At 33.8% G+C, this 27,885-nt stretch overlaps 2 protein-coding genes across 5 annotated transcripts in view; one reads left to right on the top strand and one right to left on the bottom strand.

Annotated features, from left to right (window-relative positions):
- The window catches only part of skila (SKI-like proto-oncogene a), a 672,908-nt gene that overhangs the window by 499,882 nt on the left and 145,141 nt on the right, over positions 1-27,885 (top strand). The gene's annotated exons all lie outside the window — the stretch shown is intronic.
- nrd1a (nardilysin a (N-arginine dibasic convertase)) lies at positions 1,935-27,882 on the bottom strand. Of its 4 annotated transcripts, none has more exons than XM_087241106.1 (31): positions 27,840-27,882; positions 27,204-27,504; positions 24,532-24,790; positions 22,780-22,861; positions 22,536-22,689; positions 21,603-21,676; positions 21,427-21,522; positions 21,208-21,330; positions 21,059-21,116; positions 20,903-20,976; positions 20,752-20,821; positions 19,968-20,045; positions 19,704-19,824; positions 19,311-19,369; positions 19,115-19,169; positions 17,873-17,977; positions 17,625-17,748; positions 15,342-15,428; positions 15,129-15,248; positions 14,972-15,023; positions 14,633-14,783; positions 14,418-14,545; positions 11,970-12,132; positions 8,000-8,031; positions 7,774-7,912; positions 7,651-7,698; positions 6,074-6,126; positions 5,910-5,993; positions 4,076-4,283; positions 3,901-3,990; positions 1,935-2,617 (listed from the first exon to the last, which is right to left on the bottom strand). In XM_087241106.1, exons 2-31 carry the CDS (start codon positions 27,377-27,379, stop codon positions 2,399-2,401), a joined length of 3,282 nt encoding a protein of 1,093 aa, XP_087097232.1. In that variant the 5' UTR covers positions 27,380-27,504; positions 27,840-27,882; the 3' UTR covers positions 1,935-2,398. The 4 variants fall into 4 exon arrangements, with proteins under 4 accessions (XP_087097232.1, XP_087097233.1, XP_087097234.1 ...); XM_087241107.1 differs by having other exon boundaries at positions 27,204-27,440; XM_087241108.1 differs by having other exon boundaries at positions 27,204-27,437.

Genomic DNA, 27,885 nt, shown 5'->3' with positions numbered 1-27,885 from the left:
TCCAAAACACTGCAAAATGGCTCAATAATATTTAGATCTGGTGCAGGCCACGGGAGATGTTCATGTTCATCAAACTACTGTCACAAGTCTTGCTGTGTGTATTGATCTATTTGAACCACTGGGTGCACATGGTCCTCCGGACAGTATATCCTATAATAGTTTTCTTCTGAAGAAAGTATTATTGTAGTTTAGCCAGAATAAAAAATTTTAATGGATTGAAAAATGTTTGAGAATTCTACATTACGGTTTTATTTGTTAACAGTTGTTAATACAGCAACTAACATAAACTAATAATAAACAGTACAATTTTTACAGCATTTTAACCATTATTAATTTATGTTAGGTAATGTAAACATTTTTATACTATTTTAAAAAGGGGGCGTGCCACTCAACCCCACCCCTAAAGCCAACCGTCATTGGGGGATGAGCAAATCATACTAAATTGTACGAATGAGATTGTACGAATTCATACGAATTAGCTACTAAATCAAAAAGTTACAAATTGCTGTGATTTTGTGCTGTTTTTTTTTTTTTTTTTTGCTAAATTACGAAACAAGTCCTATACAGTGGCCAGAGGGATTTTAAACCATTCTTCTTGCAAAATAGTGGCCAGGTCATTACGTGAAACTGGTGGAGGAAAACAATTCCTGACTCACTCCAACAAAACACCCCAAAATGGCTCAATAGTATTTAGATCTGGTGACTGTTCAGGCCATGGTAGATGTTTAACTTCACTTTTTTATGTTCATCAAACCACTCAGTCACTAGTCTTGCTGTGTGTAATGATCCATTTGAACCATTGGGTGCACATGGTCTAGTTTTCTTCTCATTGTTTAGCACAGTCGCCTCACAGCAAGAAGGTTGCTGGTTCGAGTCACAACTGGGTCAGTTGGCTTTCTAGGTGGAGTTTGCATGTCCCCGTGTTCGTGTGGGTTTACTTTGGTTTCCCCACCAGTCCAAAGATATGCGATATAGGTGAATTGAATTAACTAAATTGGCTGTAGTGTATGTTTGTGAATGAGTGTGTATGGATGTTTCCCAGTTTTGGGTTGCAGCTGGAAGGTTTGCACTTTGGGAAACATATGCTGGAATAGTTGGCGGTTCTTTCCGCTGTGGCGACCCTCGATTAATAAAGGGACAAAGCCGAAGGAGAATGAATGAATAGAACTTGACCATGGTTTATGTACAAAAAGTTTTGTTGTTAAATCATAACCACAAATTAACCACAGTTAAAACACAGTATTTGTAGTAAAACAGTGATTATACAAATCCTTCTAACAAATTTAAAAGTATTGCAGTACAAATCTTGCTTAAAACTCATCATGCACTGCTTATAATCTTTAAAATTTTATAGTACGTTTTGAGAATATCATTAACTAACAAATGGTGTAAAATTAGGCTACTGCCGATTATAAACTACAGTACTAATTTATGAAACCAATGTAAAATATTACCAAATATTCATTCATTTATTAGAATACAGTTCAAATATGTAACAATGTTGCTTTTGCCATTGTAATTCTTAGTTAAGTGAAAAAAAATGCAGCTCAGTAATTTAGTCAGATGATAACTCAGTTCTATGAAGTGATTGAATTTATTTTGTAAATTAAATTGTTATTCAAATTTGAAATGTAAAATATGAAATAGTACTAATAATACTGCTAGTTAGAAATTAGTTATTTGAAAGACAAAACAAAAACTAAACTAGATGAATATCAGTGCAGGATAAACGTTTCATTTAATAAAGTAATTTATTAACATACCAATTTTAATCCATCCCACTTTCAAATGCCCTTCAAAAAGAATATAAAGAATAAATAAATTAAACAAAACCATACCAAAATGATGAAATGCTTTCATTATTTTAACTGACCACACACACAAAAGTGATTCATAACAGAAATGAAAATACTAAAATGCAATCAGTCCATTAGTAGTTTTACGATGCTTTTAATAAATATATTTGCACACTCTGAATTCAAGCAGTGATATTAGCCGTCCCTCGTTTTTACAGTTTGAAGTTGTGCCAAATGCAGAGTGATGCTGTAGAGCAGTATAAGAGAAGCATCATCAAATTGCTCTCGCATGCTTACGAATCCTCAACCGCCTACATTAAAAGCAGTCCAGCGATTTCATTCAAATATTTTTCAGCAGTGTCATAACATTAGAAATATTTGAGTACAAACATAACACTGCAGATATATTGATAAAATACACACAATTCTGAGTACTTTAAGTCATGTTTATGTTCTAAAGACCTGCATCCATCCCCATGTTGAGCCCCATTCATGCACACACACACATACGCAAACACACACATACAGCTGAAGCTCATCCTTTGCTCAAGTATGACAGTAGGAGAGGATGGATGATGGAGATACTGGGGTTGGTGGTTGGTTTATTTGAGAATCTTGTGGTAAGGAAAGAGGTTGAGGGTTTGGGTGAAGGCCCGGATGTCTGTTATGGTGCTGACGGAGGCCAGGAGATTGGAAGCTTGAAGGAAGGTGAGTTTGGAAACTTCTCCATATAATGACATCTTGCTGGCCTCTTCTTCTTCTCCAGGGGTTGGATGTGGATCATTGGGAGGGTCGTTTTCTTCTACTCCGTAACCAACAACCTGAAAAAAAAAAGATCTTCTGACTGGTATGTGCATTTAGTATAATGTTATTACAGTATAATGTAATTTAGTAAACCAAGCACTAGATTGGTTTCCCTAAGGAAATTCACAAAAAAAAAAAAAACGAATAATACTACTTACATTAGTTTTTAAATAAAAAGTTTACCTCATTATCCAAATTTAAAATATTTTGATACATTCATTTTCCTTCGACTTAGTCCCTTTCATCAGGGGTCACCACAGCGGAACTTATCTAGCGCATGTTTTACGCAGTGGATGCCCTTCCAGCTGCAACCCAGTACTGGGAAACATCCACACACACTCATTTACACACATACACTTACAGCTAATTTAGTTTATTCAATTCACCTTTTACCGCATTTCTTTGGACTGCGGGGGAAACCAAAGCATTCGGAAGAAACCCACGCGAACACGGGCAAACATGCAAACTCCACACAGAAATGCCAACGAACTCAGCCAGGGCTCAAACTAGCGACCTTCTTGCTGTGAGGCGACAGGGCTAACCACTGAGCCGCCCCAAAAAAATAAAATGAAATATAAAAAGAATAAAATAAAAATATATAAATAAATAAATTTAAATAATATTAAGTAATATTATAAAATAGTTTATTTTTGATAAATTGACTAAAAAAAGTAAATATTACTAATACTAAATATACTAAAATGAAACAGTAATTCTACTAATGTTGACGTTAACAGTGTATAACTATGTATGGTTATTTTATATATGTTTTTAAAAAGCGCTACAAAAACAAACAAACAAAAAAACCTTACAGACAGTAATATTATATTATAGATAACTTTTTGTCCCCTAAACTAGTTTTAAAAACAAAATCTTATGAATTTTGTAAAACATTTTAAATTGAACTCCTTTTAAATGTAACTTTAATAACAATTTAAATTATACTGATTTAAAAAAAATAAATAAATTTGCCCAAGGTATGCACAAGCTAGTTGACAGTCCACTTCTATGAAATGAACGAGTTTCATAGTGCAGTGCTTCCCGTGTCCGGTGTGAAAGCCACTTCACTCCACACAGTGACTATGGCTGGTGGTAGAGTAAAACGCATTTTAGCACTGCAGAAACAAGCACTGTTCTAAAAACGCTTCGTTGTAAGCGTTTTTGCTATGCAGCACTTTGTCTTTTACAAAGTATCAAAGTAAGATCAGGTATCAGGTATTTTTTTCTAAAGAAACCCTTGCTTGCATTTAGACTGACTGAACAGATGAATCCCTACAGAATTATATAAAGTTAAACCTACATGTACACTCAGCTTCCTGTTGCCTTCACCCCGATGCTCCATAAACCAGTTCACCAGCTCAGCCTTGGTCATGAGCTTCAGCGCATCAATCTGTAGGATGAGTTAAAAAAAACCATGACAATGTCCAGATCTATTTTCCGAATGGATGATGAACACATTGTTCAGGTTGTCTCACCTCTCTGCTCAGTCTGTCGAAGACGTACTGCTGCGTGACCACCTCTGTCCAGTTCCTGTCTACCTCCTCGCCCAGATGAGTGTCTTCACAGCCCTTCAGCTTGACCAGAGCGGTCACCTGTGTCCTGAAGGCCTCATCGCTCAGGCTGTTCATCTTCTCTCCAAAGCTTACCAGAAATTCCTCAATTTTTGTCTCCACTAGTTCAGTGCTGCAGTGCAGGGAAAAAAACGGTGTGAAAAAAAGTTCACAAAACTCAAAAGCAGCAAATATTTTAATATCTAAATTTACAATACAAATCATATTTGCGTTATGTTAACCTATAGTATTATTAAGGTGTTTTTTTTATTTAATTTAACTTTCATGATCATTAAGGCCTTATTTATAAGATAAAGTATAACTTATAAATGTAACTAATAAATGTAATTTATTAGTTTCATTAAAAAAATCATATAACTAATGATTTATTTATTTTTTTATAAATAATTGACATTTCCTATTATGTCAGGAAAGTAAAATTCTCCTCCAATTTGGATGCCCTTTGGGTGAGTAAACTAACATGATTTTATTTTTTTTTTATGAATCCCTGCTGATAATAAATAGCTATTATTTTTCAAATGTCTTCAGTATTTTCAAACAACTGAACTTTTTATTTTTATTTTTTTTAACAAATTTTATAGAAATCTCGCAATTATTTCTAGCTAAAGAAAGACAAATTTTAACTAAACATTTACTTTTAGAACAGACTTTAATGCAATTTATTACTGATTTATAAAGAAATCATATAACTAATCTTTTTTTTAAATTTATTTTTACATTTTTTTTAGAATCAATTGACTTAATGTTCCTGAAGAAAAAAAAATCATAGTACTAAATTTAAAATTTCTGTGGATTTCTTTTTTCTTTTGAATTAACTGACATTTCCAATAGCGTTCCTGGAGAAAAAAAAAAAGTCTCCTGCAATTTGGATACCCATTTAGGCAATTAAACTAACTTGATTTATTTTTATGGATCCTTGCTGATTAAAAATAGTAATCGAGTTTTATTCAGGACTTTTAAACAATTAAAAAAGATTTTTAATCTAATTTAACAGAACCCTCACAATTATTTCTAGCTAAAAAAAGACTTTAATTCTAACTTAACTTTAATTTTAGCAATTTATTACTGTATTTTATTTAAAAATAATCTTTTTACAAATGTTAATATTTCTGTAGATTTCTTTCTTTTTTCTTTAGAATTATGTGACATTTCCTAAACAGTTACTGAAGAAAAAAGTCTCCTACAGTTTGGATGCCCTTTGGGTGAGTAAACTATTATTTCTTTTTATTGATCCTTGCTGATTAAAAATAGCAATTATTTAAAAAAATGTATTCAGTATTTCCAAACACCTGAAAAAAAAAAAAAACTCACGATTATTTCCAGCTAAAAAAACACTTTAAAACTATTTTATTTTGTTTAAATAATTCAAAACTGTCCACCACCTTTAAAAAATCATTAACTCCCTTCTCACTTCTAAAACTCCTTGAAATTTCCAGGCCAACAGTAACCCTGCTATATATTAACACAACCTTATGCAATATAGTCTTTTATGAGGCAATAAAACGTTCAGCATGATGTAAATACATGGATGCGTTGTTAACATTCAGTGTACGCTGTACTTCGCTTCAAAAAGAAGAAAGCCAATCAAGAGTAAAGTAACACTGCAATTGAGCTGAGATAGAGGTGGAGATAAAGGTTAATTATGATTTGGATGTCAAGAGGCAGCAGCTGCAGAACATAAATCAGATCATTCGGATGCAGCAGCGAACTACATCCACAAAACACAATAAGAGCTCACTTGAACTTGGTGGCCTGTGTTTCCACTGTTACGGAGAATCCAAGAACACCTGATGTGTTTCTACAGGTTGGGTAGACGTGATATCTGTAAAAACAGACCGAGTACAACTAATTAAAACCAGCAACCTGAGGAAGATAATGTTCTGATGTTGTCCAAAAATTTACCCCAGAGTCTCTTTGGTCCGGAGGAAGTCAAAACACGGCTCCTCCATGTGCATCTACAACACAGCAGAGACACCGTGATAAGACATGAGTTGATAAAACACAGGTAATTGGTCTGCTGGTAAAGTAATTCAGAAGTTTTCTGCTATTGGATTTTTCTAATCTATTGTGCAGACATGATTAACTTTAAGACTGTAGTCTCGATTCAAATAACAATTCAGCTAAATTTGTGACACAAACAGAGACGTTAATCACTAAACACTAAAATGATTATATATTTTTTCCACATAAGCAACTTAAGTCTATTTTAATGCATGATTAATATAGACAAAAACATATAACGAAATAATAACAACAACATTACTTAGTAAGAGATACATGAAAATGAGTTATACCAATTTACATTAGGGCTGCATGATATTGGAAAAATCCGATAATCGCAATGTTTTATTTTCCCGTGATTAATATTGCAATGTAAATACAGTTTTACGAGATATAGAAAATATTGAATAGCTCTATTTGACGGTTTTCTGGGGAGTTAATTAGATATCAGGTACAGAAACTGAATAATGGCAAAGCAAAAAATGATTTTTTTTTTACTTTGCTTTGACTCATTTCTAGTCAAAAACATCCCCAAAAATTTGTATCATGTAAAACTATTACTTTGTTTTAAAATTCTGATGAAATAAGCAAAATCAAGAGATTTTCTTTAAAACTAGCAAACATATCTGTCAGTGGGGCAAGTTAAATAATTTTATTTTTGCTTTGAAATGTAGATATTTGGACTAGAAACAGAGCAAGGACATTTTCACAATAAAGTCTTACTTGTTTTATTTTGGCTAGAATAAAAGCAGTTTTAATTTTTTAATAAACATTTTAAAGTCAAAATTTATAGCCCAAATTAATAGTTTTTTTCTGATAGTCTAAAGAACAAACCATTATTATACAATAACTTGCCTAATTACCCTAACCTGCCTAGTTAACCTAATTAATCTAGTTAAGCGTTTAAATGTCAATTAGAAATATCTTGAAAAATATCTAGTAAAATATTATTTACTGTCATCATGGCAAAGGGCTAATAATTAGGGGGGGCTATTAATTCTGACTTAAACTGTGTATCTCTCTCACCAGGGTTGCCAGCTACGAAAAAGACACGCATCTCAATATTTTTTTTTTAGTTAATGCCTAATACTTTCAAAAAGCATCTGTTATCATCAGCGATTAATCGTCAAAAAACCCCAAAACAAATAAATCGTTAAACCTTTAGGACAGTACATTAGACTTTACAATAAGCGCCAGCCCAAGCTCTCAAGTGTTTTAAAGTAACTGCTGAGAAAGACAGAGAACTGGACACCATCCAAAATCAGTGTTCAGTATAAAAGTAAAGTGGATGAGTTGAGCTTATGGCCATGCAGATGTGTGTGCTCAGCGCCCTGGAGAGCAATAACTGAGAACTTCTCAACAAACTGCCAAGGGGGACTGACTTTATTGCTAAAAACGAAAAACCCTGGGGTGGCCGTTCTTATACTTTACATACACATTTCAAATTACAACAACGTTTACTGAAGCCACATACTCACCACAAGCAGCTCCATCAGAGTGTGTTCACGCAGGTTCTTAGGACCAGACTACCAAAACACAAAGGTAGATGTTAGAAAGAAAATGATATTATCTACTGATCTAAACCAGGGAAGAAGTGTTACCTGATAATACACAGTGACCTCAGAGTTTGCATCCCCCTTATTGAGAGACTTGACTTTGCAGAGGTGATGTTTCTGAGGGAGCTCCACAACCCTGAAGAGAACAGGGACCTCTACTGACAACTTCTTGAACTGCAATTTTCTGAACACGAGAAAATAAATGAAATACTTTTATTAATGGAACATTTTGGTACTGCTATAAAAATAAAAAATAAAAATAAGTACTTACTCTGTGACATATTGTAAAAACCCCATGGATTCCTACAGGTTAGAAGAAATAAAAAAATTTAAATCTGTTCCTTTTAAAATAGATCGACACAATAGTTAAGTTCAATAGAAGTTGTCTACTGATATACTGCAATTCAGTCTTTTACATGCAGGCATTTACAGTGCATCTGGAAAGTATTCATAGCTTTTCACTTTTTCCACATTTTTTTTATGTTACAGCCTTATTCCAAAATGGATCAAATTTATTTATTTCTTCAAAATTCTACACACAATGCCCCATAATGACTATGTGAAAAACGATTTTTTTTAATCGTTGCAAATTTAAAAAAAATAAAAACCTGAAAAATCACATGTACATAAGTATTCACAGCCTTTGCTCAGTACTTTGTTGATGCACCTTTGGCAGCAATTACAGCCTCAATTCTTTTTGAATATGATGCCACAAGCTTGGCACACCTGTCTTTGGGAATTTTTGTCTATTCCTCTTTGCAGTATCTCTCAAGCTCTATCAGGTTTGATGGGAAGTGACGGTGTACAGCCATTTTCTGATCTCTCCAGAGATGTTCAATAGGATTTAGGGCTCTGGCTGGGCCACTTAAGCACATTCACCAAATTGTTGTTGTGAAGTCACTCCATTGATATTTTGGTGGTGTGCTTTGCGTCATTGTCTTGCTGGAAGATGAACCATCACCCCAGTCTGAGGTAAAGAGCACTCTGAAGCAGGTTTTCATTCAGGATGTCTCTGTACATTGCTGCATTCATATTTCCCTCTTTCCAGACTATTTTGTTTCTTATGGTCTGAGAGTCCTTCAGATGCCTTTTGGCAAATTCCAGGCGGGGAGTGGCTTCTATCTGGCCACTCTACCATACAGGCCTGATTGGTGGATTGCTGCACAGATTGTTGTCTCTCTGTAAGGTTCTCCTCTCTCCAGCGAAAAATGCAGGAGTTTAAACAGAGTGACCATAGGGTTATTGATCACCTCACCCTTCTTCCTCGATCACTAAGCTCAGATGGCCAGCCAGTTCTAGAAAGAGTCCTGGTGGTTCCAAACATCTTTCACTTATGGATGATGGAGGCCACTGTGCTAATTTGAACTTTCAGAGCAGCAGACATTTTTCAGTAAAAAAATTCTGCCTTTTCAAATCATGTCCAATCAACTGAATTTACCACAGGTCCACTCCAATGAAGCTGCTAAAACATCTCAAAAATGATCAGTGGAAACAGAATGTACCTGAGCTCAATTTAGAGCTTCACGGCAAAGGCTGTAAATACTTTGTACATGTGATTTTTCAGGTTTTTTATTTTTAATAAATTTGCAACAATTTAAAAAAAAAAAATCACATTGTCATTATGGGTTATTGTGTGTAGAATTTTGAGGAAATAAATTAATTTAATCCATTTTGGAATAAGGCTGTAACAAAAAAATGTGGAAAAAGTGAAACACTGAATACTTTCCAGATGCACTGAATCATTACATACATATGCACATACATAATTACCTATATATACACACATAAACTTGCATGTAGAAAAAAAAACACACAAAAAACAAAAAAAGCCAAACGCATAAGATTGCTAGATCCTTTCCAATTATCTTTTAGATAAATGTGGATGTCTTTATATTCCCTATATAAACCATTTTTCCCAAACCTTGCTGAAAAAATCCGTTCTCATCCTCAACATAAATGTCAGTTTTTTCATTACATGAATTTCTTCAATTATCTCAAACCACTGCTTACGTTTTAACGTTGAGTCTTTAAGCCAGTTCCTTGTTATAGTCTTTTTTCATGCCACAAGAAGAATCTTACACAAATATTGGTCACCTCTGGGGTACAGTGTCCTTAATACCACCCCTAAACAAGAATAGTGCAGTCCTAGGAACCCTGTATCCAAACACCTCAGAAATAACATTCAGCACATCATTCCAAAATGGTTGAATTTTCTCACAGCTCCAGAAGATATGGGTATGATCTGCTTCTGCCTGCCCACATTGTCTCCAGCACATTTGTTGTCTGGAGATCTGTTTGCTTTAATCTTGAGTGTTATAAAGAAGCGTATAAAGCATTTGCAGGAACATTCCCTCCACACTTGTGAACTAGTAGTAGTTTGATGCATTTCCCAAGTCAAACCAGTCTTCTTCTGAAATTTTAGTCTTTAATTCTTTATCCAATTTTACTTTTGCATATACTTTTTGTTTGCGTTATACTTTTATAATAAATTCCTTTACTATTCTGTAAAAATGTTATTTTTTGACGTGTATTTAAAGATATCAGGATGAATGTATAATGTGATTCCAGAAATATAATCATAGGCAAATTTTGCAAAAGAAGGTGCCATGGGTTCTACTCCAAATGTACTACAAAAGCAAATCATAAACAATAATAGAAATTGATTAACTAATAATTAACAAATAAATAAACAACAATTTATTAAGAGCAAAATAATAATAATTGTTTAAAAAAAGTCAATTAATTAATAAATAGTAAGATAGATCGATGGAGGTAAAGAAAAAATAGGAAAAAAAAGTGAACGTTATACCATCTAGTAGTAATATTGTTAAAAATAGTCACAAAGCCTCTGGAAAAGCTCATAAAACAAAATACATGGTTTAAAATATTAATTTATATTGTCCTCTTTGTTTAACATAATTTCTAATTTATGCAGCCATGCAACTTAACCGTGTGACCTTTGTTAACCCTTAAAAAAAAAGATTTTTTTGGACAGTTTTATTGGTTAAATTGTGTTGACACCACTCTAAGCTAATTTTGAGGTTGACCAGGCAGTTACAACGTGGTGATTTGGAAAGAGTCAAGTCACAAGAAAAAAATATTAAGAAATATTTAATACATTCAGGCTTTTAATTTTTTTTAATCTATTGAAAGTATCTATTGAATTTTTTGAATAACCGGATATCAGAAAATCAGTTCAGAGCATTTAAATATTAGATAATATTATGGGTGAATCTACACTTGTCTCACGGTTTGGTTACAATTATTATGCCATCGATTCGGTTTAATTTGATATCACGGAGCATTGACGATGCTTTTCATACGCTATTTTATATTTTACTTCACAGCACAAAAATTCTTGTATTAAAATATATAATTTTTAAATACATTCAATATGTGTTTGAAATAGAATCTTGTCCTTTAATACAAGCAGTCAGATATATGAACTGTATCTTTAGTTTTACCTGCTCAAACAAAACACGGCATCAAACAAATCTCAAGGACATGCACAGAACAATATGAGCATTTATAGCAAATAACCAAACGTAAATATTATCCCACTTGCTTTTTATTCGCTGTTAAGAGAGTAGTTAAATGCCTATGATTGGTCACACGCTCAACAAAAAGGGCTGCGATTGACTCTAACGTGGTTCACCCATAAGTTTTATTTACTTACGCTTACCTCCCTTGCCATAGTATTCTACTGCGACATAACGCATATGCGATAAATGACGTCTGCATTGCGGTGCATCGAAGAAACAATTAATTTTGACATCCCTATTAAATATATTTACAACCAATACATTCACTGAAAGAACATAAGTAGCACCAAAAAAAAAACTGTATATATGAAGAGAAAAAAAAATTAATCCAAAGAGAAACATCAATCAATATTACCAAAGTATTTTTTTTATTTTAAAGTAGCACTTCTCTCAATGTGCGACCCTCTTTACCCCCCTTTTTTTGCCAATGTTTGAGGCTCCTTTTATAGCGAAGGCTATGATAGTGATTAAATGCAAAGTGATAGAACATAATTTATAAACCAAACTAGCTCGAGTGCTGATATGCGTTACCCACCGCAGTCAATTTTCACCTGCATTTGGCAGTTTGGCAGGTGTTAATTTCAAGCTGAATATATTATATAACACTCTGAGTGTACATAAATGGAAGTCAATGTGGCATCTTTAAAACATAGAATGCACTTTGAAAACAAATACAAGTGAGGTGTCAATAAAACTTACAGTGCTAGTGAAGTTTCCCTGCAGTAGTCCTTCAGCATAAAGCTCAGACTTGAAGCCACTCACAAACTCCATTAGCTCATCCACACTAAGCCCGTCCAGCACAGCCTGGTACTTCTGAATGGTGGACCAGCGCGAGTGCTCCAGAATCAGCAGCCTCACGTCCCTGGAGAGACACATATAGATAGAAAGAGCTATGAGAGGAAGGCTTTTTTACTGAAAGGACATTTATAGCAATGGCCATATAGGCAATGGCATACATGATTTGCAGAGATACAGGATTGCGAAGGGACCATGTTATGAGGCAATTGTATTATGCTTCGGACCAAGAGAATTTTTAACGCACCATCTTGTAGAAGCTGCATCAAACATTAAAAATGTTGGGTTCACACAAAACTGATTTCTGTTGATCCAAAATTAAGGAATTAAGTTGACTTGTTAATTTAAGTGCATTGGACATAACAAATTAAACCAATTAAATTGTCCCCCACAAACCTCAAGAATTGTATTGTTTTGGTTAATTTTAATGTAATTTAATAAACGGCAAACATATTTTTTTTTCAATAAAAGGTTTTTTACCGGTACTACCATTTAAATGTATAAGATATATAAAAAAAAGTTTAATAGACATTATTAATTTTAATCAGCAATGATGTATGACAAAACTGACCATAACTGCATTTATAATATATTATAATAAATGTGTTCTATTTCAAATAAATGCTTTTCTTGTAAATCTTCTATCCATCAAAAAATTAAGCTTTTTAAAAACTGATACTCATAAATGTTTCTTCATCATCAATTTAGAATATTAGAATGATTTCTAAAGGATCATGTAGCACTAAAACCTGAAGTAATGACTTTAAGCTTTGCATTCACAAAAAATAAATGACATTTAAAATATAATACAAATATAAATTAGAATATTTCACAATATAGTTTTTTTCTATATATTTTTATAAATTAAAAGCAGCCTTGGTGAGCTTAAGAGATTCATTCAAAGATATTCAAATAATATTACTTACCTCAAACCTATAAACAGTAGTATGCACACGTTTTTACACAAGCATTTAAAAAGTGGCATAAAAATATATCACAATCAAAAACAAAAATCACAATCACGATTAAACCACACCACAGACAGGCAGGGTATAGAGGCTATAAAATTGCTTTCATTTTGTTAAGATATTTCTGACCCCTTGACCACAAAACTAGTCTTACAATATATTTGTAGGAATGGCTAATATCAGATCATTTGGGTCAAAACTATTGATTTTTCTTTTATGCCAAATATCATTAGGATATTAAGTAAAGATCATGTTTCATGAAGACATTATATAAATTTCTTAGCATAAATATATTTAGACTTAATTGTTGATTAGTAATATACATGGCTAAGAACTTAAATTGGACAATTTTAAATGAAATTCTCTCAATATTTCGTTTTTTTTTTAACCCTCAGATTCCAGATATTCAAATGTCTACATCAGCCATGTCTATTGATGTCTATTCCGTTATGTATAAGATCTTAATAAAAAAGACTCTTATAACTGGTTTAGGGTCACATTTTCTAAAAATAGAAAAAATAAATAAAAGTTAAGTATGCTTAAGTGTGGTGTCTATAGTATGTGGAAGGATTGTTACACTAAAACCTGAATTAACAACTGCAGGAAATTCAGCTTTGTATCCTCAAAACATTACCTTTTAAAACATAATGCAAAATTAATTTCTAATATTTCACAATATGTTTTTTCTGTATTTTTATGATCAATTAAAAGCTTCAAATTTTCAAGTCATTTTTGACCACTTGACCTTTTAATATATTTGTAGAAATAGCCAACAGTACATTATATGGGTCAAAATGATAGATTTTTCTTCTAATCGCAAAAATAATAAGAATATTATGTAAAGATTATGATCAATTAAGACATTATATATATATATATTTCTTAGCATAAGTTTATTTAGACTTAATTGTTTATTAGTAATATGCATGGCTAAGAATTTAATACGGACAATTGTAAAGGGAATTTTTAAATAATTGTGTCAGCCAATGTTATCTAAAGTATAAACAAACAAAAACATTTATTCAGTATGTATAGATCCTAATTTGTTTTTAAATGACCATTGTGACTGGTTCAGGTCACATTTTCTAAAAAAAAGAAAAACTTAAGTATGCTTGTGTGTGGTTTCTCTAAAGCAGGGATGGGCAAACTTGTTCCTGAAGGGCTGGTGTCCTGCACAGTCTAGCTCCAACACTAATCAAACACACCTGCTTAAAGATTTCTAGTGATTTTGAAGACACTGATTAGCATGTTCAGGTGTGTTTAATTAGCGTTGGAGCTAAACTATGCAGGCCCTCCAGGACCGAGTTTGCCCACCCCTGCTATAAAGTATAAATGGCTGCATAAAAGTATAACTGCAGTAAAAGCAAACATAAAGTAGACACACTTTCCAAGCTTCTCCGGCTTGATGAGGATGTTAAAGTAGGTTTTCTTCAGCTGCTCTGCAAACATGCTGAATACATCAGGAGCGGCGGAGAAATCGGCAAGATAATCCACAATCAGGTTGAACAGCAACTGCAACAAATGATCCCAACTTAATAATAATAATGATAATAATAATAAAAAGTTTAACACCCTATCTTATTTGCGCTCGTCACTTACCGGTAGTTTGTGATTGAAGCCCTTAACCTTAATGACTAGGCCATGTTCACCGGCCACCAGTTTATATTCTAGCTGCGCCACATCAGCCTCATAGGCCGGTTCGGCCAAGTTGTGAACCAGGATATTCACAAACAAGTCAAAAAGCACCAGGCTAAGTGGAAGTGAGAGGAAGGAACAAAAAAAGAGAAGGTCAGATGGAAAGGTAAATGGACAGGAATAGAAACTGGAGATGAAACGAAGACCTGAGGGCACGCTAATGGCTAGATGAGGTTTCCATAGTTACAACATTTACAAGATCTGCTCAAATCATGGTATGTTTTTACAGGCTCATCAGCTTACTTTTTTGGAGATTTCTGCACCACAGGTGATATGAGATGGAACCGCACGTATGCTGAAAGAAGAGACAAAAGTGTTCAGTAAGAGACTTTTTGTACTTCAGACTTTTTTTTAGCTGTTAGACATGATATATTGAGTGTAGAGACAAACACAATCACACCTTTGGGGATCTTGAACTTGTTGTCCTTCTTGTACCACAGACATCCTCGGTCATTGTTCATTATTCTGACAGGATATTCGGTGTCCGGACAGTCAGAGGTCTTGAGGGCGAAATCAGTGGCTGGAGGTGAAAAGAGACATCAATGCTAACTGCAAACGGTGAAAATACAGTATATGTCAACAACTCCAAAAGACACCTATCAAGAATGCCCACCGATGAACTTATTTTCAGCAGGTAGGTGAAGGCTGGGATTTAAATCGAAATCTTTTGCCCAGATCTCTCTCCAGTGCTGCTCTATGTCTGAAAGAGAAGTCAAAAAACATGGTTTAGAACAATGATCTCAAACTTTATTCCTGGAGGGCCACAGCTCTGCATAGTTTAGCTCCAACCACTTCCAACTCACACCTGCTTAATAGTGTCTAGTAGTCTTGAACACCTTGATTAGTTGGATCAGCTGTGTTTGATCAGGTTTGAAGCAAAACTGTGCAGAGCTACGGCCCTCCAGGAATCTAGTTTGAGAATATTGGTTTAGAAGACAGTTTGGCTGTCAGGAGTTGCATAGTTTATACAAAAAAAATGCTGTCGTCAATCAAGATTAAGAATACATGTCTTTTCAGCAAACAACATTCTGTAACAATTATTCAGCATTGATGTCTATTAATAGACCATCCATTTATAGACTGGCTTTTCAAACTCGGTCCTGGAGGGCCGGTGTCCTGCAAAGTTTAGTTCCAACCTCAATTAGACACACCTGAACCAGCTAATCAAGCTCTTACTAGATATACTAGAAACTTCCAGGCGGGTGTGTTGAAGGAAGTTGGAACTAAACTCTGCAAGGCACCGGCCCTCCAGGACTGAGTTTGGACACCCCTGCTCTAACCTCTCCATAAAATAAATGATCACATTATTTACTCACCCTCATGTTATTCCAGACCCATTCAACTCTCATTCATCTTCAGAACATAAATAGATAGACATTAAATAAAAGACATTTTGAATCAAATTTGAAAGAAATGGGAGTTAACTATAAACCAAGACTTCGTTTTAGGTTTATCCATATATAAACACTGATCAGCAATCATAAAAACATTAAAATCTTTAACTCGAGCAAACAAGCCTTAATGATTCACACATTTTGGTATGATATTGAACAATGAACCTCATTGTTTTTTTTATGTTAAGCAAGCACCAAAATGACCAAATCTATAAATATGTATATATCTAAATGCTCATCGTTCGCTGATCAGTGTTTATATGTGAATAATATCTCAAATTAAATAAAAAAGTGAATGCATCTATTTAAGATTAAATTGCTCAATTCATATTGCTTTTACGAACATTTTAAAGTAATTGGTAAAAAAAAAAAAACACAAACATTTGTCTATTTAACTATAAATATATTCCCCATGTCTTCTGTAGATGAAATAATTTCTTTTGGGTTTGGAATGACACGAAGGTGAAAAAAAAATACATACATACACACTGAAGCATTAACCTCCTAGGGCTTAGTGGCCACATACTGTACATGGACAGCACATTTTAGCTCTTAAGTGGCTATTTAAAATACTTTAAATGTTTTATATTTTGTTACAGACATAAAGTGTCATCCTGCAACTGTTTTGCAGCATATGAAACGTCCCAAACACTGTATTTTAACTGTCCAAAATGGAAAAAAAAATTGTTATTACTCTCTGATAGTTAAAACATGCAACATCCAAGTGAATGCTGCACACTGGTGGTAGTGTGGAGAGAGCTCTCTCATGATTGTAAATCGCTTTGGGTATTTGGCCATACACAATAAATGCGCTATATAAATACACATTACACTACATTACAAACATGTTCAAAAAAATTTCTATGTGAAATATGCATTACAAAACAGTCAGGGAAAAGTGTTTTATGTAAATCCGTACCATAAGTCCACATATATGGACATAATTCTTTCTAAAAGTAAATTTTTTTTAAAAGTACATCATATCAAAAGATGATACTTAGGTTTTTATTCTAATTTGGATCCAATAAGCCCAAATAGCAAAGAGAAATAAAAATGCATGTAAAAAACACCTTGGGCCTTAAGAGGTTAAATAACCATTTAAGATTAATTACGAGAAGAAGAGGGAGAGCTAGATATTTTTATGCTTATAAACAGCAACAGTTAATGTGCTTGAATACATCTCTCTTCAAAGTATCCACCTACGATCTTGCTGATATTAAAAATATGGGCTGTCGCTTATTGTGGTTATCATATTTCAAACAAAAACACTCCCACACAGCCGGGGTTGCTTCCTAATTTTGGCATCAGATTTACATCTCCAGCTCTAGTGACTGTATTATGCAAATTAATCTGACTAGAGTGGTAATAATCTGACAGTACAGACACAAAGATTCTAAGATTTTCTACAAAAGATCATTTTCATATTGTGCATGACGTTTTAAACTTGACAGCTTTATCTTCTGATCCTGAACTAAGAATTAAAACTGAAAACAAGTACAAACCCTCCGTGCTGTACTGAGTCCCAAACCACTTTTCCCTGAGAGGGCACTGGCCTTCATGCTCAGGGGACAAAAGCAGCAAGTTGGCCTTCTCTGGTGTGAGGAGGTTCAATGCAGCAGAGATAACCTAAGGGAATAAAGCACAATTATAAAGGAGGCAAGCTAAAACAGCACAAATATGTCAAAAAAAAAAAGAGGGAAAAAAAAGCTGTAATAAATTAAAATCTGTGGTGCCTATGAAGGGCAATTACCTCTGGTTTGAACTCAAACATTAACTGGTCTCCTGTTAAGAAGTCCTCTTTTGGGAACAACTGCATGTTTTCACAAATGTCCTCCACATACTCAATAGGATCAGTCTGTAAAAGCAATACTGTAATTTAACACACAAATACTCAGAACCATTTCCCTTTAACCCTTGAGTGCTGTTGGTGATATTTTCATCCACTCTGGGATGGTTTTGGGTCTTAATTTGGCCACAACTTTCTCTGTATTTCAGCAAATTGAATGATTTTGGTGACATCTTATTTTGACACATATTTTGAGAAAATGCTTTGAAATAAAAAAAAATTCAATAATACACGATTTTTCGATTTGATTTTGTAGTCAAGCTTCAGCTCAATAATCTGTATCATAGCTTCTTACTGCTAAAATGCAGTGAGTATTAGTTAAAAAAGAAACTGAAGATATTAAATTACTTCAACTTTTATTAAAATTTGTTTAAAAATATCCATAAAAAAATCCATAAAGAAATTAAACAAATTTCTTTCTAGAGCAAACAGTAGTGAGTAATGGCGTTAGTTATCTCCTGGTGCAAACAACTCAAAAATTGTACTTTGCTGTTGTTTGCTACTAGATTGAGTGTCACTGGCAATACTATCAGTCAATTGTTTAGCAATACACTCCTTATATGATCGCCTGTGGTGCTTTTTTAGGTGCTGGTTGTTGCTGGTTGCAATATTCCCATATTACCGACATGCTGTTATTCTTTGATATTAATTTGTCTGTTAATGCGTCTGAAGCAGCAGACGCCATCATCCCACTTGTCCGCGTTTTCCTGCTTGCTTGTTTTATTGTGAGCTTTCCATTTGGCTGCGCACTTGTAATTGGGCAGAACAAAGGTGTACCCACATTTAATTGGTTAGTAAGACTGTCACACAGACGGCAGGCACACATTTGCTCTGGGCGGGGGAAATTAAATGTATATTTCAAGACGCAGCTTCTTGCGATTAGCCAATCACGTGTCAAATCGCAATTGCCATTCGACCAATCAAACAGCCCAAATAGTAAATGAATTTATGCAATCTGCTGTTTTACGCTAAATAAACTCCATATAAAAGCCGGAAACTTTTTTTAAATCTAAAGGGGTTATGCTGCCAACTGATGATCAACATAAACATTACAAATTTTACCTCTTTTCAACAGGAAACACCACCAACAATCAAGAATGAAACATCCTTCCATTTATACAAGCTGACTAAACTATTTTCTCTTACCTGCTCCTGATAGTGAAATTCATTAGCCTCAATCTTTTGAATTTCTTCATATATTCTGTGAAAAACAAAAATAAATAAAATACATATTGTGATGCTTTTCAAGCTACATCATTCAGTGCGTGCAAAAGTTTTGCAAAGACACTTTTAAACTGAAGTCTCGTCTAGTCTAGCAGCACACTTCACATAAAGAGCCTACCTCTGTTGCGGCCCAAGAGTCTGAAGCATTTTCAAGTACTGGAAGACGAGATGAGCAACCTGAATGAAGGAAAAAAAAACATCCAAATTAGCATAGACATTCATTTTGAGTGGGACGGAACTTAACAGAAACTGTGTCTGTTATAATTCAGGATGGTAAAGGGGTGTGTTTGTGCCTCAGAGGCTTTGTAATCCTGTTTTACACACATCTAGCAAAGCTGTTCGCTTCTCTGCTTTACCCCTGTATTTCTATAAAGACATTAAGCGTGAAAAGAATATTATATCTTAAAGATGTTTGCGACCGCAGTGCATACTTTCTGACATGCACAAGTAGTGTAGGCTGCTAAAAATCAAAAGCAATGCAGTTTTTAGACTGTTAGTGCCCCTAACAGACCTCATAGAAGTTCTGGAAGCCCTCGTCGGTCAGTGTGATGGAGATACTAAAAATTGAATATGTGGTGTTCTGATCAAAACCGGTTTCGCTGTTTCCACCAAACAAAGCCAAAGCCCAGCACCTAGACACAGACAGAGATATGGTTTTACAGTTTATGCACAAAAAGTAAGCCCAATACCAAACTATGCTCAATTTAGAGGTCACTTAGCTGGAAAGCAGAACATTGCTACAATATAAAACTAAATTATGCGTGAAAGGACTTACTTTCTTCTAAGCATTGACAGGATACTTCCAGTTCCCTCATGGCCAATCAGCCAAGCGATGTAATGGAGAGGTTTGACCCTGTGGATCGACGTAAAGAGCTTTGAATATGAATCTTATTTGAAGTACCAACAAAATCTTAATATGAATACTCAACAAAATGTTTCACGGGGGTATCTTGTGAACATATCTGCAATAAAAACTGTTTTCATTTTAATAAATGTATCACCTTTTCAAAGATGATTTAAGAATGTCAAACAGTTAAAACACATTGTAAAATCACTCCTCTAAACCCTAACATGGATCACAGTATTTAAAAAAAATGTATATTCAGTTAAAGCCCAATTTATTAGCCAAATATGTTTGTCTTTTTCAATTATTAGTGATATAATATTCAAATACTGATAATTATCAGAGCAAATATTCACAATATTTTCTCAAATATCATTGTCTTCTGGAGAAAGTCATATGTGGTTTGGCTGGAATAAAGGCTGTTTTTTAATCTTTAAAAAATAAATAACTATTAAAATGGCTTTAAAACAAATCACTATTGTCCAATGACTTGCCTAATTAATCCAACTTGCCTAGTTAACCTGGATAAGCCCTAAGCGGAAAGCAAAATTATATCTACAGTCTATTATCTACAGTCATCATGGCCCCTCTATTAACAACACTTGAGAAACATTTGAAAAAGAATTAGCATTTGATAGGAAACCTATAATTTGGATTTCAACTCAATATCTATAATACATGAATGCATAGCTGAAAGCCACCTTGACTGTTTTACCTGTAGTGCTTTTCTTGAGGTGGTAGAGCCCATGTGATAGTGAGGGCATGCACTTTTCTAACAGGCACCACTGCAACAAGAAATCATGAAAAGTGACTTTTACAATTGTATTAAACCTCTGATGATTGATAATGTATGTTCTACAACAAACCTCTGTAAAGTTTGTTGAAGGCAGGAGTTTCAAAGGGATTGAGCTTGTCTGAAAAATCAGGCTTCAGCTGCCCACTGAAATGCATTGAAAAATTCTTTTAAACATTATTCATTTAGCATTTTAGAAAACTTCAAATAATGCTTATGTTCTGCTTACTTGTTGGGCACCTGGCTAAAGATTTCTCTAACCCATTCCTCAAGGGTGTCAAGACTCTCTGTTAAGATATTATAGCAACAAGATCAGTTTTCTAGTTTAGTATCATTTGTATTTTCACATTCAAGTAACATTCCTCACACTGTACCTACCTTTAGACTGCACTGCCAGGGTCATATAGTGGGCAGAGTAGTGCCTCTTCCAGAACTCACGGAGTCTCTTGTAAACATTGATGTTCTTCTCCTTAGGCTCGGTCTTTAGGGTCTGTGCATTTCCTTCAACAATCACCATTACCATTACAAAAAAAAAGGTCTATTGGTCCAGAACCATTTAAATAGCTACTCTGAAGCAGCGCTGCATGTTTAACTTACCCCAACAGAATTTGCTCATAGGATGGTCGGGCTTTGCGAGGCTGCCAAAGAGCATTTCCTTACGGTGAGAATCGGACGGCTTGGCAAGCTGATATTCTGTAGCAAACACATAGTTGTCACTTTACAGCTGCATTATGAGGATCACTTTTAATCTATAATTACATTTTTTTTCTCACCACTGTCCACAGCCTCAACCTCTCGATCAATGGCATCTTCAATCATAAGAGGACATATGAAAAACTGAGCCCATCTGACATAAAACAAAAAAGACAATTGAGTCAAACATTAAAGGTGCAATAAAGCTTTAAAGGTTCTGTGGGATTTGAATAATATAAATCAGTCTTTTTATTTTAAGAATGTCTATTAGCTAGTATGCTTCAAAACAATGACCAAATTCGCTAATAGAAAATATGAAACTCGTTAAACATACAGTATTTATAGTTGACGCGTTTGTTAGTTTGTGTTGAGCGCATGCGGCACAAACACTCAACCTGGTAAAGCTATGATAAAAACGCAGCTATTGGCTATTATTTAAAAAGGGGAGGAGCTACTCTATGTTCCACCCTATCTTTATTTTCAGTATTTAAGATTAAGTCAAACATCAAATATAAAATGCACATTTAAAGCACTTTACGGGACCCTTAAAACATGCTATACATATTCACAATGATTTACAGAACAGTCACTAGAAATCAGTCAGTAAAATATTATCAACTATAACAACAGATCATAAACCAAAAACATGTCAGGCATATTAAAAAAATATCATTTGATGACGCAAGTGCAGCCTCAATATACTAATTAATTATTTTAAATTGATATGCTTTGCTAATAAGCATAAAACCACTTGGTTTTACCCATTTATCAGCAGCAGGAAGTGTTTAATCATTTTTAAAAACAATGCAATTTAGTATGATTGACCCAAAGACACTTTAAAGGTTATTCAAGACCAAAGTGCATGTATAAATGCATTTGATTTTATGTTAGTGATTTTAGTAAAACAAAATGCTCAAAGGTATTGTGTAAAATATATCTGTTCTGACTCCAAAAAAATAAAAAGGGCCCTCAAGATAAGTGGCGATATGATCACATCTTTAGTGCTACTTCACCTGTCAAGGGCTTCTTTAAAGCGTTTCCTCTGCACGTCAAATTGGAAAATGGTTCTCTCACAATCAGTGGAAGCGTTATCACTGCCGCCGTGCTTTTTTAGGAATGCATCAAAGCCATTTTCAGAAGGGTACTTTTCGCTGCCCATGAATACCACTGAGATATAAGAAGTGAGATTTGGTCAAGTGAAATATTATCATGGAGACTGAAGTACTATTGAATAGAGTAATGGCAGAATAGACGTACTGTGCTCCAGGAAGTGTGCAAGGCCAGGTAAATCATTAGGGTCACTGAAACTCCCTACCCCAATACAAAGGGCTGCCGCAGACTAAGTGGGAAAAGAGGGAGAGGGAGAGGGAGGGAGAGAGGGAGGGAGAGAGGGAGGGAGAGAGAGAGAGAGAGAGAGAGAGAGAGAGAGAGAGAGAGAGAGAGAGAGAGAGAGCTGTTAACTGCACAAAAAATTATATACTGTATATTGAGGCATTGTGTTAAGGACAGTTTAAAGTTATTCTTGATGAATTGAAAACAAATTATATGGCATATTTGTCTAACTGGACTAAAAGAAAAACACAGCAATAAAGTCAATTTAAATACTCCATATTAGATATTAAAACATAAATAGGTACATTTGACAGAATCACTATCTTAAAATGCAAATGTACAAAAACACCTCCTAATATAATGTACAGTGTTCAGCATATAGGAGTACAACCCCCACAAATCTCTCATTTAAACAAATTAATATTATATTTGTGCATATACATTAGTTTAGTCAGTACTGAAGCCAAATCTGGAGCTTATCCAACAAAACAACTTTACAAAAATTAGTAGCCTAATTTTATGTTAAAGAAAAGTATTTAATAAAAATTTCAAAAATAGCAAAAATCAAGAGAAACAAAAATATATACAATGTTGTAGTTTGTCTTTTTTGCAATATTTTGCATGAATTTAAATGTATTATCTTTCCATTTCTAAAGATGTTCTGTGACAAAAATATTATCTTAATAAATATATCTGTTAATAAATCTGTTTGTTCAAATGCACCAATATATATTATCCATATTCACTGAGAAATGGATAAAAATTCATTTTCAAAATGGGGTGTACTCATATATGCTGAGCACTGCATGTACAGCGCACAGCATAAATGAGTACACCCCTCACAGACCTTTCTTTTAAATTAATATTTTCAATATGATGCTTTATAATAAAAAAATGTTCATAAACTTTAGATTAGTCAGTATCAAAGGCAAAAATCTAAAAAGATTTAAGATCACAGTGCAAAAATAAGTACACCCAAAATAATGTCTAAGAGAAAAACAAATAAGACAAAATTGTAATGAACAGGAAAAATCAAGAGAAACATAAAACATACAATTTTGTTAGAAGTTTTTAATTTTTCTTGCAATAACTTATTTGAATTTTAAATGCATTATCTTTCTATTTCTAAAAATGTTAGGTGAACAAACCTCTTATTTTAATGTATATAACAGTTTACTAAAACCTTTGATTAACAGCACTAAAATTCATTGCCTATATTAACTGAGATATTAGTAAAAAAATTTCAATTTAATAAGGGGATGTACTCATTTACGCTGACCAGCACTGTATAATGCATTCACAATAGAATATCCAAAAATGACACAGAACACAACAAGCTGTGAAGATTTTTTTTTTCTGTAGTCATGTAAACAAACTCAGTATTGAAAAGCAAAAAAGGCTAGTTTTATTTAGGAGTGGCTGATTGGATAGAGGCAAACTAAATGCAAGTTTGTGATAAAGAGGATGAGTTTATGCAGATGAAACAATTGGAGAAATCCATAATGCATTCCATTAGAGACATTTACTTCGTCCAAAAGATTAATTTATGACAGCCTGGAATAATAAAGATAAAAAGCTCAAAAAAGTATAAAACATGAATAGATACATTTTAATTTCATGCTGACTTTAATACGAAGAATTAATTTGAATAACATGCATGGTAATCTCAAAACAAACCTGTTTTTCAGATCCCTTTTTCTTCTTCTGGTCACTTTCCTCATCTAGCTCCTCAAAATCGCTATCCTGACTGTCTCCTTCCTCTTCAGATTCCTCATCCGTTCCTTCCCCCGAGTCTCCCTCTTCTTCCTCTCCCTCTGCCTCCTCTTCCGCCTCCTCCTCTTCAGAATCTTCATCATCCTCATCTTCAGCTTTCCCATCTAAACCGCTCAGATCAGAGATGAGCAGAGCCCTCAGTCCATTACTCAGCTCAATATATCTGTATGAAAAGAAGAAAAAGAAATTCTGTTGGTCACTTTAGTCATCCGCACACACATGCAGTGTTGTGTTACACACTCAAAGATGCAACGAGAGCTTATGTTTTACTAGAGCGATCTCATATTTCCCGATCCTCGAGTGCCAACATACTGTATCATTCATAATGTAAAATGATCTTTTAAAAGGTTTCACTTGTTACTTTAAGAGTATATACACTAGCAGAAAAAGTTAGGATTTTTAAAAAGTTTTATAATAAGCTTATTCTGCTCACAAAGGATTCATTTATTTAACAATAAAAAAGAAGTAATTGTGAAATGTTAATGCAATATTAATTAACTCTTATTTTATTGAATGCGATTAATAATTGTGGGTTAAAGCAGATATTTTTTTAAAGCATAATTAGTCTTTAGCGTTACATAATAATTCAAATATTTTAGTATCATGATCTGCTCAAAAATAAACATTTATTATTTCTTTTATTATCATTTATTATAAACTGATACAATATCATTCAAAAGTACTATTAAAATATACATTAACTGTAGCAAGTTTAACTCAAGTAATTCACAAGTGTGTGTTAAATGTAAGAAGAAAGTGGGAGACTACATCAAATTATTATGGAATAATCCTGTTATTAGATCAGTGAAGAACCCATCCTTGAAAGGGTGGTCAAATATTATTAGGGAAATGATTCCCTTAGAATTCCTTAGAATTCATTCATATCCACTGAGGCTTTTCATCAAGTCTGGACGCCTTACTTGGATTTTAGTGATGTTTCTTTAATTCAATTAATTTATGTTTCTTATTTTACCATTATTTTATCTTTATATATTTTAATTTTGTTTATATAATTATTTTTTTATTTATTTATTATAATTTCATTATTTCTGTATGTATTTGTGTGTGTGTGTGTGTGTGTGTGTGTGTGTGTGTGTGTGTGTGTGTGTGTGTATGTATGTATGTATGTATGTATGTATGTATATATATATATATATATATATATATATATATATATATATATATATATATATATATATATATATATATATATATAAATAAATAATTTATTCTGTTTTTCTTCAGCCTTGCATTGTTAAAATGGGCATTGTCTGTTGGTTTAATACATTAGTATTATATAATAGTATAGTAGTTACAATGTTATTAAAGATGCAATAAAAATACATACATTTTAATAACAATAAATTGTTGAAAAGTGAAAATAAACACATTTAAAATGAAAAATTAATTAATAAAAAAGCTATTTTATTATCTTTCTTTTTTAGACAAACATTTTTTTAAAAAGTATCAGTTTCAACAATACTATGGAGAAAAAAAATGTCAGCAGTGAACACAGTAAGAATTATTATTAGTGCTTTTGTATCTAAATAAAGCTGATTTTTTTAGAACAACAAATCATCATCATTATAATGATTTCTAAAGAATTGTGTGACGCTGAATACTGGAGAAATTATGATAAAAATTCTGCTTTGTATCAGAGGAATAATCAAAATTTTAAACCACAATCAATAAGACAACTGTCATTTAAAATTGTAACAACAGATCAAAAATTAAGTTTTACTGTATTTTTTGATCAAATGCAGCATTGGTGAGCAGAATTACATTCTTTTAAAACATTTTAAAAATATTACAGACAACAAACTTTTGACTGGTAGTGTGTATTATAATTGAGGTAAAGTTGGTTTTAATTTTACACATTCATTCATTATAATGCTCCACTCCCTATATGGTTCACCACACACACTACTTGCTATTTTTTATCTGAAATAGCATGGAAGCATGACTTCAAAACAACATTAGGAGTATTTAATTGACTGTAAACAATTTTGTACTTTGTTAGTCATTGGCTGCTGATATGATTTCAAAATATAAAATTGGCAAAAAGGGTGGCGTGGTGGCGCAGTGGGTAGCGATGTCGCCTCACAGCAAGTAGACTGTTGGTTTGAGCCTTGGCTGGGTCAGTTGGCAATTCTGGAGTTTGCATGTTCTTCCCGTGTTTGCGTGGGTTTCCTCCGGGTGCTCCGGTTTCCCCCACAAATCCAAAGACGTGGTACAGGTGAATTGGGTAAGCTAAATTGTCCCAAGTGTATGTGTGTGATTGAGTGTGTACGGATGTTTCCCAGTGATGGGTTGCAGCTGGAAGGGCATCCGCTGCAAAAAAATATGCTACATAAGTTGGTGGTTTATTCCACTGTGGCAACCCCAAATTAATAAAAGGACTAAACTGAAAACGAATGAATGAATGAATGAATGAATGAATGAATGAATGAATGAATGAATGAATGAATGAATTGGCAATTAATACTTTTCTGAAACTATATTATTACGGAGAAAGTCTGAATGTGTGAATATAATTTTATTATATACGTGACTGTTTTAAATCACGTGGACTTTACCTGTATTGTTTGGGGTCACTCGGTGATTTGATAATCTGAGGGTCTCCCTGGTTTTCATCTCCACCACTGTCCCCTGGAGGTGCGTTGGGGTCTCTGACTGGTTCCCCACGGTCAGGACCAGCAGATTGAGCCGGACTGCTGGCTGCAGCACATTTGAACTTGTTTGTCTGGGGCATCCTGAACAATGACGCTATTTTAGCACTGGGGCTGAGGTGAACGGGGCTGTTTATGACTCTGCTGTAAAACAGGGGAAACGCACGCGCAGCCTTGAATAGAGCAATACTGACTTTCTGTCTCCAGTCTAAAAGAAACCAAATGAAATAATGTAACGATAACAATAAACAAATTATGTACAATATCTTGATTGAAATGTAGGATCTTGATTTTCACAAAAGGAGTTCTTTAACTTCACAGACGTATTTTGACAGCTACACATTTGTATCATCATTCCTGAGCTACAATGTGGCTAATCCGCTACATAACGGCAGTATTTAAAACGAACCAAAAACGTATGATTTGTTTGATGGGGTTTAGCTAATTAGCTTAACTTATTTGTCTAAAATATGACAGGTTCATCTGCAATCAGACCCTCGTAATATTTCACAAAGTTAGTCAAGTTTCATCGCAGTCTCATACCTGCTTTCCTCCTGATGATGGGTCAGCCGAACTTATCGTCGCCAAG

Source organism: Danio rerio, chromosome 2, assembly GCF_052040795.2.
Source record: "Danio rerio strain M-AB ecotype USA chromosome 2, GRCz13ab, whole genome shotgun sequence".
In the NCBI taxonomy this organism is placed as follows: domain Eukaryota; kingdom Metazoa; phylum Chordata; class Actinopteri; order Cypriniformes; family Danionidae; genus Danio; species Danio rerio.
This window is presented reverse-complemented; position numbering and strand designations above follow the sequence as displayed.

Excerpts from the sequence above, each read along its gene's own strand:
- nrd1a (XM_087241106.1), bottom strand. The coding sequence starts at position 27,379 with ATGCCCCAGACAAACAAGTTCAAATGTGCTGCAGCCAGCAGTCCGGCT. Across the intron at positions 21,117-21,207 it reads CCTGGCAGTGCAGTCTAAAG|AGAGTCTTGACACCCTTGAG; the intron begins GTAGGTACAGTG and ends ATATCTTAACAG. Across the intron at positions 2,618-3,900 it reads ACAGGAAGCTGAGTGTACAT|GTTGTTGGTTACGGAGTAGA; the intron begins GTAGGTTTAACT and ends TTTTTTTTTCAG.